Genomic DNA, 14,974 nt, shown 5'->3' with positions numbered 1-14,974 from the left:
GGTGCTCTGTGCTGAAGGTCCTGTTAGCAGACACGGGGATGAAGAGTAGGGAGTGCCCCCCAGCCGTGTGTATGCAGGAGGATTTCAGGAATGAGAACTCGAGTTTAGGTTGAAAGATGAGAAAGGGGGAGGTGGTCCAGGCTGAGTACAACAGGTACTAGAACACAAAGGTGTGAGAAAGTTACCCATCAAAAGGAGGCCCATCCTGGGCTGCTAATAAGGTTCTGCTTCTTGATCTGAGTGCTTGGCTCCTGGGTGTGTTCAGTTACAGAAATTCATTGAGCCGTGCACTTAGGACTCAAATATGGACATTCACCTAGGTTGCCCTTCAATCCTTTAAAAGTAGCCCCCAACCTCTCACACTGCCGTTTGATTTTTCTGTATAGCATTTATCACAATTTAAGTGTCTCTTTTGTAAGGCTAGACTCTGGAGCCATAATGTAAGGGTTTAAATCAGTCCTCCGGCACCAGCTCTAGGACCTTAGGAACTGAACTTTGCTGAGTCGTTTCCTCACCTGTAAAATGAGGATAATAGTACCTTCATCCCAGGGTTGTGTGCTGAGGCAATCACTTAAGATATGTAAAGCACTTACATAGTACTTCCTATGTGCTTATCTTACAAAACCAAATTTCTAATGACTGGCGGTGCCTGGTACATAGGAGCTCAATAAATAATTGGTTGAAGAAGTGAAGAAATGGGGGCTTCCCGGCCGGTCCAGCAGTTAAGACTCTGTGCCTTGACTGTAGGGGGCGCAGGTTAGATCCCCGGTCAGGGAACTAAGATCCCACATGTCCTGTGACACGGACAAAAAAAATTTTTTTTTAAAAGAAAATGAAGAAATGAATTAAAGGGATGATTTTTTCTTTTTTGGGGGGGGGCACCAAGAGGCGGGTAGCTCAAACAAATGCAGGCGTGTGTGTTGGAGAGAAGCACCTCAGCTAAAGGCTCCTTCCTCCTCTGCTCCTCAGAGACCGGGGAGCAACTATACTCCGGTAAAGAAGCAGAGGCTTCTGTGGGTGGCCACATGGGACCCCTGCACCCACACCAAAGGGAGCAGAGATAAGAACCAGGGTTCAGGGGACTTCCCTGGCGGTCCAGTGTTTAGGGCTCCGTGCTTCCACTGCAGGGGGCCTGGCTAGGTTCCATACCTGGTCAGGGAACTAAGATTCCCAAATGCCGTGGAAAAAAAAGAACCAGGGTTCAAGCCTATGCACTCCCCACCCCCCTCCCCCATCCTCAACTACACACTGCAGGCTCAAACCCGGAACGGTGCTCTGTGGCCTCCCTAGGCCCCCTATTCCCACGGCCCTTTCTCCCCTCCCCACCCCCTGGCGGTCAGACTTGGCACATCTCCCCACCCTCAGGGGCTGGGGCTAGGACAGTTTCGGGAAGGGCGGGAAAACCTGCTAAACAGGGTGACCAAAGCCTGAACCGGTAGGACGGGGCAGTCCCATCTCCCCCTGCAGCTCTGTCCCTCTCCTGGCCCACAGAGCAGAGGCAGGAGACTCACAGGACAAATCACTTTATTACACTGTGGGTGGACTGGGGCCGGTGGGAAGTAGGGGAGCAGCAGGGCCCTGGGGGGTGCCGAGGACCTGGCTGTGTGTGCCAGGCCAGGCCAGGTTGGGGCTCACTCCGCAGGGAAGGGGAAGAGGCGGCAGCGGCCAGAGAGCCACTTTCCACTCCTCTCACCCACCCGGCATCGCATTAAATAAACAGAAAGCAGCTCTGTACAACACAGAATATACAGGGACGTCCTCCCCAGCACCCCAGCCCTGGACTTTGCAGGGTGGGAGGGGCAGCTCTGGAGGATGGGAGTTGGGGCCTCCAGCCTCTGATGCGACCCCAGGCCTCTTCTCAAGGTCGTGGGATGGGAGCAGGCAGCTCTGAACAGGAAGCAAAATTCCAACTTCCTCTGAAGTCCTAGGCAGATGGGTCCAACCATGCGTGGGACTCCTGGCTCAAAGGTTTTCTGCTCCTTGCAGACCTTTGAGCTTTCTCAGGAACAAGTAGCCTGAGCTTAGCTGAGACACCTCCAAGAGGGTCTGGAGACAGATAGGCCTGGGAAACAGGCTGGAGGAGTCTGGTCCCAAAGTCTTCCTCAGCCCAGGCCTCCACCTTGGCAAGGAGGAAGCAGGGCCAGGTGAGAACTGGCTAGAGCCCTCTAGAGCCTCAGGCTCAGACGGGTCGGGTTGTTTGGTAGTAGACCAGATGCTCCGTGTCCTCGGTGGTGGATACCTTGGAGCTGGTGGGGGTAGAGGGTGGGGGGTGGTGGTGGCGGTGTCTGTGGACGCCCTTCCTCTGGTTCTTGAAGAAGCAGTAACCCAGGATAGCTACCACCACCACGATACAGGTTCCCAGGAGCACTGCAATGGCCACCTCCACCGAGTCTGGAGGAAGAAGGAGCCGAATGAGGTCCTCCCAGGGCCTGCTCAGTTCTGACGCCCACCCCAACTCTGTAAGGGTCAAGGCAAATGGATGCCGGGCGTGGACGGCCCTCGGGCATGTGAGCAGCTCAGTCGGCTCCGTTGGGAGCTCGGTGAGAGGGATTCTGATGGGCTTCGGGTCTCGGCTCCAGGTTGCGCTACTTGCAGGTAGTGTGGGGGAAGGCCCGGGGTGCTGATGGCACACACACCTGGCATGCATTTTTATGCTTCTCTCCCTCGCCCCTGACAGATACCACTATTGATCGTGGCACTCTGTCCCTTCAGCCAACCTCAGATCCTTCTCAGCACTGGCTTAGGCAGTCACAACCAATTGTGTGAGTTGATCCTTGAGTTGATACCTACTCAGTGGTGACAGGGCAGATGGGGGCTTACCTGTGTTGGGAATGGGGCTTTCCCGCCGCAGACCAAACACATCCTTCTCTACAAAATGATCAAGGCGGGGGTCGCGGAGAGACAAGTCAATACAAAGGGTTCAAAGACGCAGCTGCTCTTCAGCAGTGCCCCAGACCCAGTGCCACCCTTTCCCACCCCTACTCCGGGTGCTCTGAGGACGAGGTGTGACCAGCCCAGGCCTTGGGACAGAGCCAAATGCTCTAGCTAAGCCTTTCCCCTCCCCATCTTCCGCCCCCCACTGCCCTGCTCACTGGAGATGCCACGACAGGACTCAAGGCACTGCTCCTCCTCCTCAAAGTTGTTCTTGTTGCCATAGCAACCACCATAGGTAAAGCGGGCGCAGCGTTCAGTGAACGGGTTGTAGTACCAGCGGGGGATGCTCTCCAAGCAGAGGCCCGTGTCTGGCAGGTCTACGCAGTGGCCTGGGGGGTAAGGAGCAGGCAAAGGGGTGAGTGTCCACGTGGCCTCCCTGCCACCACCAGGCTCCACATCGTTGCTGCCCACCACCTCCTGACCCTCCTCCTCATGTTGAGGATGGCTGTGACTCAATGAGGGCCTGGGGCCCCAGAAATATCTGGCTCATCTAAAGTGTTGCAAGGAGGATAGAGGAGAGTAAGCTTAGGCCCAGAATCACCCTAGACTTGACTCATGTATTTTTCAATTTTCTTTCAGCATTCCCAATTCTATCAAGGTCTTGGTTTTTCTCTCTAGCACTGGATAGTCTACCTTTTTAACAAAGAAGGCTAAGGGTCTGAGCCTTGGCAGACAACAATGTCCAGCTAAAATTTATTACCACGTTTTATTATACTTATTTATTTATTCTTTTTTTTTTTTTTTTTTTTGCTGTACGCGGGCCTCTCACTGTTGTGGCCTCTCCCGTTGTGGAGTACAGGCTCCGGACGCGCAGGCTCAATGGCCATGGCTCACGGGCCCAACCACTCCGCGGCATGTGGGATCTTCCCGCACCGGGGCACGAACCCGTGTCCCCTGCATCGGCAGTTGGACTCTCAACCACTGCGCCACCAGGGAAGCCCTATTTATTCTTTTAAAATAAATTTATTTATTTTTATTTTTGGCTGCATTGGGTCTTTGTTGTTGTGCGCAGGCTTTCTCTAGTTGCGGTGAGCGGGGGCTACTCTTCGTTGCGGTGTGTGGGCTTCTCATTGTGGTGGCTTCTCTTGTGGAGCACGGGCTCTAGGCGCATAGGCTCTAGAGTGCAGGCTCAGTAGTTGTGGCACACGGGCTTAGTTGCTCCACGGCATGTGGGATCTTCCCGGACCAGGGATCGAACCCGTGTCCCCTGCATTGGCAGGCAGATTCTTAACCACTGTGCCACCAGGGAAGTCCCTATTATACTTATTTTAATAGTCAGTCTCAGATCGTGGCACATAATAGTGGCTTTTCATTTACGGTAGTGACATGAAATTTCCTTTTTAATACATTAAGTTAAATCAATAACATCTCAGTGATATGTAGGCATGGCTAAATTTCTGAACGTGTTAAGAGGATGTATGATGCTTGGGAAACATAGAAGGCAAGTCCAGGACACCCCCCCACCCAGCTTTCTGCCCACAGCCTGGTACACACAGCAGGCCTTTGGCCCATTGATGGGATGAGTGAGGATAGCAGTGCCAGCCCTGACCCAGGGGACCTGGGCAGGAGCTCACCTTTGTCCCTGGGGAAATGGATCCTCTGGAGTTTATCGAAGCCTTTGGTATCTGCAAAGATGAAAGATCAGAGGCGCAGACCTGACAAGGGTTTCCCAGAGGTGTGGGGTGAGTGGTCTGGACCTCCCCTGCTGCGCCCACTGCCCTCCATCCCCCAGTCCTCACATTTTTCACAGGTGGCCTCATCGGAGGCGTCGGGGCAGTCGGGAGTGTCATCACACTCCAGGAAGCTGTCGATGCAGCAGCCATCACTGCAGCGGAACTTGCTGGAGTGACAGGTGCCAGAGCACACTGGGTGGGGGCGGGACAGGGTGGACGGTGAGGTCAGGCTCAAGCAGTGGCCAACAAATACCAAGAGTCCATCATCTACTTGGCCCTCTCTACCCCAAGGTGGCATCATGACACAACCCCGGTTCCCTTTCCACCCCTGTCCCTTATACCCTCCTAACACAAAACGGACAGAAGCTGATAGGAGGATCCTGGGCTACAAGGGCTGGGGCACTCGTGGGCGTTCATTCTCATGGTAGGAATGGGTTGTTGGGCCAGGGCAGTGTGGTCAGGGGCCTGGACTTGACAGAGGCTGGGGAGCTGGCAGGGGTGAGGGGAATAGGGACAGAAGCAAAGCCCACCTGGATGATGCCTTTCCACTGAGGGGCCTGGGAGAGAAAAACAGAGAAGTGAGAGGAGGCAGGGCCAGGCCCCAGCAGGGATGAGCTGATAGGGGGCCCGGGGACGGGGGATTCCCACACCTACCTCCCTAACCCGTGAGGAGAGAACACCTACCCTGGGGGAATGTCATCTGAGCCCCAACACTGCTTCACAAAGGCCCACCTTGCACATTGCGGCAGGCGAGCTTGCACTCTTCTTCCCAAAGGTAGTTGTTCTTGTTGCCCAGACAACCTCCATAAACAAAACTCTTGCAGATCTGTTCTGTGGTGTCGTAGTACCAGCGGGGGAAGGAACCACGGCAGCGGCCCACCTTGCTGGATGCAAGGCAATATTCTGGGGGAAGGAAAGCTGGTGAGGGAGCTCCAAGGGCCAATCGGCAGAGCCGGAGCAGGGTGCAGGGTGTGGGTGAGTCCTGGGTCTGCCTCCCCACCCCCTTCCTCACCTTCTGTCTGCTTGGGAGACAGCACGGTGACTGTGATGTTGGACGTGCTCTCTCGCTGGTCTGAACCAGCCACCGTCAGCTGGAACAGGTAGCTGCCTTCCTTGAGTCCCCACAGCTCCACCTGGTCTGGATCATTCCTCTAAACACAGGAGTGGCCATCAGGCTGGGACCCCTTGATGCCCCTGGTTGGCCGCAGGTCCTCCCAGTCAGCCCCCCTGCCCCACTGTGGGGAGCCGAGGGACTTGGTATTAAATGGATCCTCAGCTTCTATCCACCCCACCCCGTCTGGAGCCGCAGTTTGGCCTACGGCCCCAGAAAGGGGGCCCTGGAGAGCTGAGGTGGGGGTCAGGGAGCCAGCCCAGCATCGCACCTCTACCCTGACGTCTGTGTCACCCTGCAGTAGGTGCCAATCTGTGTTCTCCACACCCTTCAGCACCAGGGGTTCCTGTGGCTGTACCTTCAAGTCTGTGCCTTCCCAGGCCTTGGGGATCCGGGACCCTGGGAGGAAGGTGAGATAAGGTCAACTCTCACTGAATGGACAGGATCTCTCCTAGAGTGGGGGGCTGGTGCCTAATGGGCCGCAACTAGACCAACCTAGGACTCGGCAGCCTGCCTGAGATACAGAGGCGATTTCACAACTAAACCATCTTCTTGCCCTCTGTTTAGATATATCATACTTAAGACATTTTTATGTTGTAAAACCAACTTTCTGAAGCAAATAGCATTGCTTATGAAGCAACAGCATTGCCATCTAATCCCATTTAGGAAAAAAATTAAAAAAAATATATCTATATATATCAATATACATATACAATATATATAGACACTATATATATATATCAATATACATATACAATATATATAGACACTATATATATATCAATATACATATACAATATATATAGACACTATATATATATCAATATACACATACAATATATACAGACACTATATATATATCAATATACACATACAATATATACAGACACTATATATATATCAATATACACATACAATATATATAGACACTATATATATATCAATATACACATACAATATATATAGACACTATATATATATCAATATACATGTACAATATATATAGACACTATCTATATATATCAATATATGCACGTATATGTGGAAGGGGGACTTTTCTTGTTTTCTACAATAAGCAGGTACTTGTGCTAATTGCTTTAAAAAGTTAAGAGTAACGATACTTTTGAAAAGCCAAATAAGTCAATGTGTAATTAACACCATCACCCCTCGCTCTGCAGCCCATATCACTGCTAAGAAGCCCATCCGGACAGAGACCTTGAGCAGAGCCCCGGGCAGCACGTCAAGCACTGGTGTCCCACATGATGATTGGCACAGGAGCAGGATGCCTCTGCCACCTCAGACAGACTCTGCCTCCAGTTACAAGGGGGCACAAGGCAACCATACCCTCCCCCAACCAGGGTCTTCAGAGCGGGTGCGGCCCTGCTGACACCTTGAGTTTGGACTTCTGGCCTCCAGAACTGTGAGACAGTACATTTCTAGTGTCTTCAGTCACCCAGGGTGTAGTAACATGGCACAGCAGCCCTAGGAAATAGACACACTGCCCTTGAGGGTACTACGGTCCAGTTAGGCAGGTAAGACCCAACAACAGGAAGCAAAATGGGAGAAAGACCCAAAAAGATGAAGGGCTGTGTGATACATGTACAAGAAAAGGAAGTGGATGTTTAGAGAAGGGAAAGACCACAGCAAGCTAGAGGAAAAAGGCAAGGCTTTGTGAAGAAGGGAGAAAGGATTTTTTGATCCGTTTGTTTTTATTTGTTTGGTTGTGGGGAAGAATGTTGGTGTTGTTGATGACAGCAGAAAACATGATGAGCCAAAGCAAGGAGTCGGGAATTTGTAAGACTGGTTAGGTGGACATTGAGGAGACCGGCTGGGCTGGATAGATCCTGCCACAGCTGCATTCTCGTCCCTCTTTCCAGATGAGCAAATTGACACCAGAGAGGTTAAATGACTTGCCCAGGGTCGCTCAGTTTCAAAACGGCAGAGCTGGGGTTTGAACCCTGGTCTGATTCATGCTCTCTCCAAAACATCAAAACGCCATGCTGCAGGCCATATGTGCTTAGAAGGGTGATTCTTTAAATAATCTTTATAGTCTTTGGGTTTTGTTTTTGTTTTTGGCTTAGGTAATACATGTACATGATGAAATATGCAAAAAATACAAAAGGGTAGTGAGAATTAAGTCCCTGATTCTTAAACCCCCAGGTTCCTCTCTCCAGAGGCATTCTCAATTACTAGTTTGGGTGTGTGTGTATGTGTGAGTATCAAGAGAGAGTGTATAGAATATTCACAAGCATGCTAGTTCTTCATCTTGCTTTTCCCTTAATATATACTGGAAATCAGTCATAGCAATATATAAAGAAATTCTTCTTCTTCCTTTTTTTTGTTGTTGCATAGTACTTACTGTATGAATGCACCAAAATTTACAACACATTTAACCAGTCCATCAGTCTAGTCTCTCTTGATGTAGGTCCTTCTTTCCTCCCTCCCTTCCTTCCTTTCCTCCTTCCTTCCTTCCTTCTTTCCTCCCTCCCTACTAAGAACTAACCCTTGCTACCTCAGGGTTTATTATTATGATTAAAACAGCACCACAGTATCCAATTATAGGATGTGTTGACAGACACTGAGCTTGTTTCCAATTCTTTGCTCTTATAAACAATGGTACAGTGACTGATTGCCTGGTAAGTTGTTTTACACGTTTAAGCATAGCCGCAAGATGAGTTCCTGCAAGTGGAGTCATGTTGAGGGTTATATGCATTTACATTTTGGGTGGGTATTGCCCAACTGCCCTCCACAGAAGCTCTGCAGAGGGTTACATCAAGTTTAAGAGTTCAAAGAAGAGAAGGTAAAGAGATAAGAACAACTGGTAGGAGGCTGAGTCACAGAGATTCCTCTTTGATGAGGCAGAGTAAGCAGAGCCAACAGGGAACTCTCAGAGGGTGGTCCCAGAGGTGAGAAGACCAGGACACACAGTGACAGCAAAGGGATAGGAGGGGAGAACTTCCACAGAGGAACACATCCAATGGTGCAGAGGCTACGGGAATGAGAAAAGGGAACCTCGGTTGAGGGGAAGTAAGAGACCGGGAGAGCAGGAAAGTACCTGTTTGGAACCAAGCCCCAGCCCAGTGGCTTAAGGGCCCAACAGGGGCCATCCCCAGGCCCTGAGGTGAGAGGCCAAGCCAAGGGGACAGTGAGCTGGGAGGACCCCATTCCTCCCTCCTTGCATTTTTCAGAAAGTAATCAGCAGTCGCAAAGGGGAAAGGAGACAGACTACTTGGCAGCTGGTCCTCTCCAAGCCCCAGCCCCCAGGAGCAAGGGGCAGGTGCCCTGCCCTACCACTACTCCCTTTTTCCCACCCCCAAGAGAGCAAAGGGCCAGAGTAGCAATAAAGCCAGCCCCTCCCCCAGCTGCCAGGCCTCAGGACTCTCAAGGGAAACACAGACTCCACCTTCTAAGCCACTCCAACAACGGAAAGAGGGGGAAGGGGAGAGGAGGAAAGAGCAGGGTGCTCAGGAGGCCCCAGCAATCTGGACTGGACTGGACTGGCCTGGCCATAGGCAGGGAAAGGGGGAACAGATCAACCCACCCTGGGGAGGATTCTCCCCAGTAAATCAAAGGTTTTAGAAGCCCTGAGCACTTGCCCACTTTGCCTGCCTCGGTCTACCCTAGCCTAGCCTCCAGGATGCCACAGTGGCTTGACCCTCTTTGTACTTCCAACCTCTCTAATAGGACTCAGCTGAGAATGGACTCCTTGACATGCACATGGCATCCCCCACTCCCCAAAACGCTGCATTGCCCTGAAATGGCCTGGGACCCACACTAAGTCCAAGGTCTACCCAACTCCCCACAGGTCCCAGGAAATCCCCACTCCATCCTGTCTTGTGCCAACCAGGCCAGTCAGGGGGTGGGGAGGTTTCCAGATGAGGAAGGCCCCATCCAGCTCAGCTTCCTGACCAGATCCCAGAGTTTCAGGCGCTAGCCCTACAGTGAGGGGTCCTGGCAGAACAGGGAGGGCAGGCAGCTCAGGTCAATTAGAGTCATCACCACCTACACTCCGCTGCTTCCTTGTGGAACAGGCTCAGGCCCTGGCCCAGTGGGACTCAGTGGCCCAGCCTGGCCCAGAGACACTGTCCCCCTCCCGGAATCTCCACCCTACCTCTCCTCAGAGATCCAGAGCTATTGGAAGAATAGGGAGAAGAGGAAAGGCTGGAGAGGAAAGTCCCTTTTCTACTTTCCAGGACTGAGATCACCCAGCTCCACTCCAATCCTGGCCCCTGGGCGCCCCAGTCTCTGGTTCTGTTGTCCACTGAGCTGTCCTGGATCAGAGACAGGTTTACCAGAAAGGTGGTCTTGTGTGAGGAACAGCACAGGACTTTTGGAGGTCCTGCCTGGGGTTGAGTCCCAGGTCTCCCATTTGTGGGCAGTGTTATCCTGGGCAAATTATTATTATTAATCATTGTTTGTATTTATGTCATATTGATTGTAACTTTTCCTCTTTCATTTTAATTGTACTTATTTGGGCCCCCTCTCTTTTTTTTCTTGACAAGTCTGGCTAAAGATTTATCAATTTTGTTTATCTTTTCAACAAACCAGCTCTTAGTTTCATTGATCTTTTCTAGTGTTTTTTGGTCTCTATTTTATTCATTTCTGCTCTGATCTTTATTATTTCCTCCCTTCTGCTAATTTTTGCCTCTGCTCTTCTTTTTCTAATTCCTTTAAGTGGAAAGTTAGACTTTTCATTTGAGACTTCTCTTGCTTCATTAGGTAGGCCTGTATTGCTATAAACTTCCTTCTTAGAACTACTTTTGCTGTGTCCCACAGATTTGGGAAAGTTGTATTTCTATTTTCATTCACCTCAAGGTATTTTTTTGATATCCTCTTTGATTTCTTCATTGACCCATTACTTTTTTTTTCACGTTTATTGGAGTATAATTGCTTTACAATGGTGTGTTAGTTTCTGCTTTATACCAAAGTGAATCAGTTATACATATACATACGTTCCCATATCTCTTTCCTCTTGCGTCTCCCTCCCTCCCACCCTCCCAATCCCACCCCTCCAGGCGGTCACAAAGCACTGAGCTGATCTCCCTGTGCTATGCGGCTGCTTCCCACTAGCTATCTACCTTACATTTGGTAGTGTATATATGTCCATGCCTCTGTCCCACTTTGTCACAGCTTACCCTTCCCCCTCCCCATATCCTCAAGTCCGTTCTCTAGTAGGTCTGTGTCTTTATTCCTGTCTTACCCCTAGGTTCTTCATGACATTTTTTTCCTCTTAAATTCCATATATATGTGTTAGCATACGGTATTTGTCTTTCTCTTTCTGACATACTTCACTCTGTATGAGAGACTCTAGGTCTATCCACCTCATTACAAATAGCTCAATTTCGTTTCTCTTTATGGCTGAGTAATATTCCATTGTATATATGTGCCACATCTTCTTTATCCATTTAACATGGGAGTCAGTTTCCTAATCTAAAAGTGGGATGACTACTAATAACACCCTTTTCAGAGGTGGTTGTCATGATGCCTAAGTGAGAGGCTGAGTGGCATAGCAATCAGCAAACTGTAGAGAGCTAACAGAGGTTATCAGAGTGACCCATCCCTGCCCCGGAGCCCCACCTGGCCAGAACAGCAGGTGGAGAGAATGAGGACTGAAGTTCTCTGGAGGGGCCCTGATCCTAGCTAACTGTTGAGTCCCAGGAGGAAAGAGAAGGAGCCTTGGGCCCGACTTTGCCCTTATTCTGGAAGTAAACAAGGTGAACAGACAGGTTGGTTACCAGATCCTGAGCAGGGAGAGCCCTGCCTGTCTTACACACACACACACACACACACACACACACACACTTGCCTGGACAGCTGACATCCCTTCCCTACCAGGTATACATACCAGTGGGCTGACTCACACAGCAACCCTCCTCACCCCCACCCCAGAGGCTCTAGGCTACTGCGCCCTCAATACCGCCCCCTCCCCAGTTGGGTCACCCCCAGACTGGGCTTGTTCTTTAGACTCTGGGGGCCTGGCAGTTTCCCCCAGACCACCAAAAAATCAGCTCGTGGGGGGAGGAGTACAGAGAGATGCTATAACCAATCCCAAGCCCAGCAGCGGAGAAGGAACCTATCCTTCACCAGGTTCATTTGACAGGGCACCAAGGTGCCTAGGACAGTGCTCCGCCAAGGCGCCAGGCGTATCTTCTATCTAGTCACCAGGTGGCCTCCAGACAGCTAACTCCCTGACTTGGCCTACTGGGGCCAGAAGTGAGAATCCGGAGAAGCTGCGTCCTCTCTCCTGTACACACATCCCAGAGCACCAACCCACTCAACTTCCTGAATTCAGGAGCCAGTCTGTGCTCTAGGGTGTCAGCCCTCTCCACTCCTGTAGGCTGTCCTTTATTTACTGTTTGTGCCGCCTACTTCTAAGGAGGAGTTGGGGTCGAATGGGACTCTCCTCCTAACTGCGTTCTGATGCCTCGCGCAGGACTCCATAACCAGTCCCTTCTCTGAGTTTCCCCGAATCCTGGCACCCTCGTCCTTACCTACGAAGCCCTGGGTCCGCAGCTCGAGGTAGGAGCGGTAAACCTCCCGCGTGAGGTAGTTGATGAAGCCCTTCCTGGGCGCGAACTTGCACACGAAGTTCTGCTCGTAGAGGCAGTTGATGAGGAAGCAGGAGGCGATGGCGTCCTCCCCGCCGTCGGGCTGTAACTCCACCAGCGCCAGATTGCAGTCGTTGGAGCTGCAGCAGGCTTGCACGCAGTCCCGGCCGCGGCGCACGGTGAGGGAGCGCAGGAAGGTGGCGCCGTTTCTCACCGAGGCGTCGGTGTCGAGTACGAAGGCAGGCACCCCGGGGGTAAAGCGGTCCAGGCAGTTGTCGGCCGTGAGCAGAGTGGGGGGCACGGGCGGCGGCCCGGCCTCGGTGCCCAGAAGGCCGAGCGAGCAAAGGAGCCACACGGCGACCGCTGGGATGCGGGCCTGGGAGAGGCGGGCCCCGGCCATCATCCCCCCAGGGACCGTCGCCCTCCTCCCCACGGCGGTCACCTTCACAGTGCGGGCCCCTGACCTCCGAGGGTGATAGAGACCTGAGAGAGAGGAGGGGACGGAGGAGGAGACACCGGATCAGCCAGGAGACTTCAAGGTAGGCGGGCGGGCCGGGAGGAAGTTAAGGGGAGGACTGGGAAGCACCGAGCACCCCGGGAGTGGAGAGGGGCACGCGGGCCCGGTCCTCCCACGCACACTCCGGTGACCCGACAGCCCGACGGACGGCCAGACGGACGTCTAAGGAACTCACGTACCCGGACACACGCACGAGCAGAAAACAAAGGGCCAAACATACTCAGAACCCACTTCACCTCCTCGCTCGCTCACCTCGGCCCTGGTTACCTGCTCAGGTGAGTGGGGTGGGGCCGGGCCAGCCGAGGTTCCGGTCCCGGCTTCCTGCGCGGCTCGGGCCGCAGCTTCCGCCCCGGTGTCCGGTGCGCTGGCGATCGGCCACCTCCTCCCCCCTAGTTTCTAGTGAAACTGAGTCAGCGCGGCCGGGGCGGGGCGGACATTAACCCCAGCGCCGCCGGCTCCGCCCACGCCCGGTGCGCTTGTCCAGCCCCAGCTTCCGGACCGCCTATCCGCATCCCCGGGATCCCCGACCCTTCTTCTCCCTCAGCCTGGTGCCCAAAGGGGCTCAGAGGCCGGGGCGCCCTGCCCCGGGCCGCTGGATCCACCGAGTCCAGCCTCCTGTGGTTCCCCGCACCCCAGAAGTACACCCGTATTTCCGGAGGCCCGGACAGGTCAGGAGGACGCTTCAGCGAAGTCAGGCACCCGAGGGTGGGTCGGGCGCTCTGGGACGGCTACCTCCGGCCTCCCTTTCTGGTCCGGGCCGGCATTCCCAGACCCCAGGCCTGAGGCGCTTGGGAAGGGGCTGGCGGAGAAGAAATGGGGGAAAGCCCTATGCAAAAGATCTCGCTGTCGTCGTCAGCCCTCGGGAAATCATTTCCATCTGTGGCAGGAAGAGATCCCAGAAACTGCGTGGCTGCACCTTTGGTAACTGGAATCCAGGATGCCTGCTCCATCGTCACCACCTTCGCCAGCTCCGGAAGCCCTCCTTTCTGTCAGAGTGAGAAACAGGAGATTTCCAGTGTCCAGGCTTCCCTGCTTGATCTGCAGTGGTTCCTTTTGGCTTGAGGCCCTTCCTCATCGTGTACTAACGTTTACATTCGGGTCACTGTCGGAGCTGAGTCCCTGTTAGCCTCCTTGGTGAGTTGATCCCTTCTCTGCAGAGTCACTCTCCTCTCTCACCAGGTGGGGTGCTCCTGGTCGGGAGCTGGCTGCTTTCTTCCAGTGAAATAACATCCTTGGAAGCTAGAAATTGCAGCTTTCCAAAGTAGCTGAGTTAATGACCTTCACAGAGCCATGGACTCCTTGAAGCCAGGCTCATTGCATTTCCTGAGAGAAGCTCCTCCTAAAGTCTATTCTTTATTTTTTTTATTTTTGGCTGTGCTGGGTCTTCGTTGCTGCACGCGGGCTTTCTCTAAGTTGCGGCAAGCAGGGGCTACTCTTCCTTGCGGTGCACGGGCTTCTCATTGTGGTGGCCTCTCCTGTTGCGGAGCGTGGGCTCTAGGTGCGCGGGCTTCAGTAGTTGTGGCTTGCAGGCTCAGTAGTTGTGGCTCGCGGGCTTAGTTGCTCCGTGGCATGTGGGATCTTCCCGGACCAGGGCTCGAACCCGTGTCCTCTGCATTGGCAGGCGGATTCTTAACCACTGCACCACCAGGGAAGGGAAGCCCCTAAAGTCCATTCTTTACAGAGCAAGATTGATCCTATTAATGCTTTCCCCCCAAAGAGATTCCACACCTTCTCATGATGACTTAACAAACCCCAGCCCAATGGGAACGGTCTTCCTACTTTCTTATCTAGAGCAGCTTTACCTACTAGGTCCTGTAGCCAACCCTTCAATCATTTTCCTGGCTAAACTGCAACATTCCCTAGCTGCCCACATTATGAGTGTTGGGGGTGGGAATCTGAGGTCTGTCTCCCCTTCTCTGGATTTTCTGGGTTTTTCCACTGCCCCAGGCACAGTGGGGAACATAGAGCAATGATGGTACACCAGGAATGAAGCATACGATCGTGCAGTTACTGGAAAGAAAGGATTTTGTTGAGATTTCATTCCTACCTCCTTCAATACCTTATGCATACAAGAATCCTAACACAGGAGACTGTTACCTTATGGTAATATTACTACAGATTAATCATTACTTCCATTACACCATTACACATTACTTCCATTCCATCATATACACCATTACAAAAACCTACA

The 14,974-nt window shown here is 52.5% G+C and overlaps 1 protein-coding gene across 1 annotated transcript; it reads right to left on the bottom strand.

The window, feature by feature from the left end:
• Positions 1 to 1,511: 1,511 nt before the first annotated feature.
• On the bottom strand, positions 1,512 to 12,987 carry SPINT1 (serine peptidase inhibitor, Kunitz type 1). The gene is made up of 10 exons (XM_065872022.1): positions 12,210 to 12,987; positions 5,990 to 6,117; positions 5,620 to 5,758; positions 5,340 to 5,510; positions 5,138 to 5,164; positions 4,674 to 4,799; positions 4,509 to 4,559; positions 3,093 to 3,263; positions 2,821 to 2,868; positions 1,512 to 2,391 (listed from the first exon to the last, which is right to left on the bottom strand). The coding sequence occupies exons 1-10, from the start codon at positions 12,667 to 12,669 to the stop codon at positions 2,180 to 2,182; spliced, it is 1,533 nt and encodes a 510-aa protein (XP_065728094.1). The 5' UTR covers positions 12,670 to 12,987; the 3' UTR covers positions 1,512 to 2,179.
• Positions 12,988 to 14,974: the final 1,987 nt, after the last annotated feature.

The sequence above is a fragment of the Phocoena phocoena genome, chromosome 2 (genome assembly GCF_963924675.1).
Source record: "Phocoena phocoena chromosome 2, mPhoPho1.1, whole genome shotgun sequence".
NCBI lineage: Eukaryota > Metazoa > Chordata > Mammalia > Artiodactyla > Phocoenidae > Phocoena > Phocoena phocoena.
This window is presented reverse-complemented; position numbering and strand designations above follow the sequence as displayed.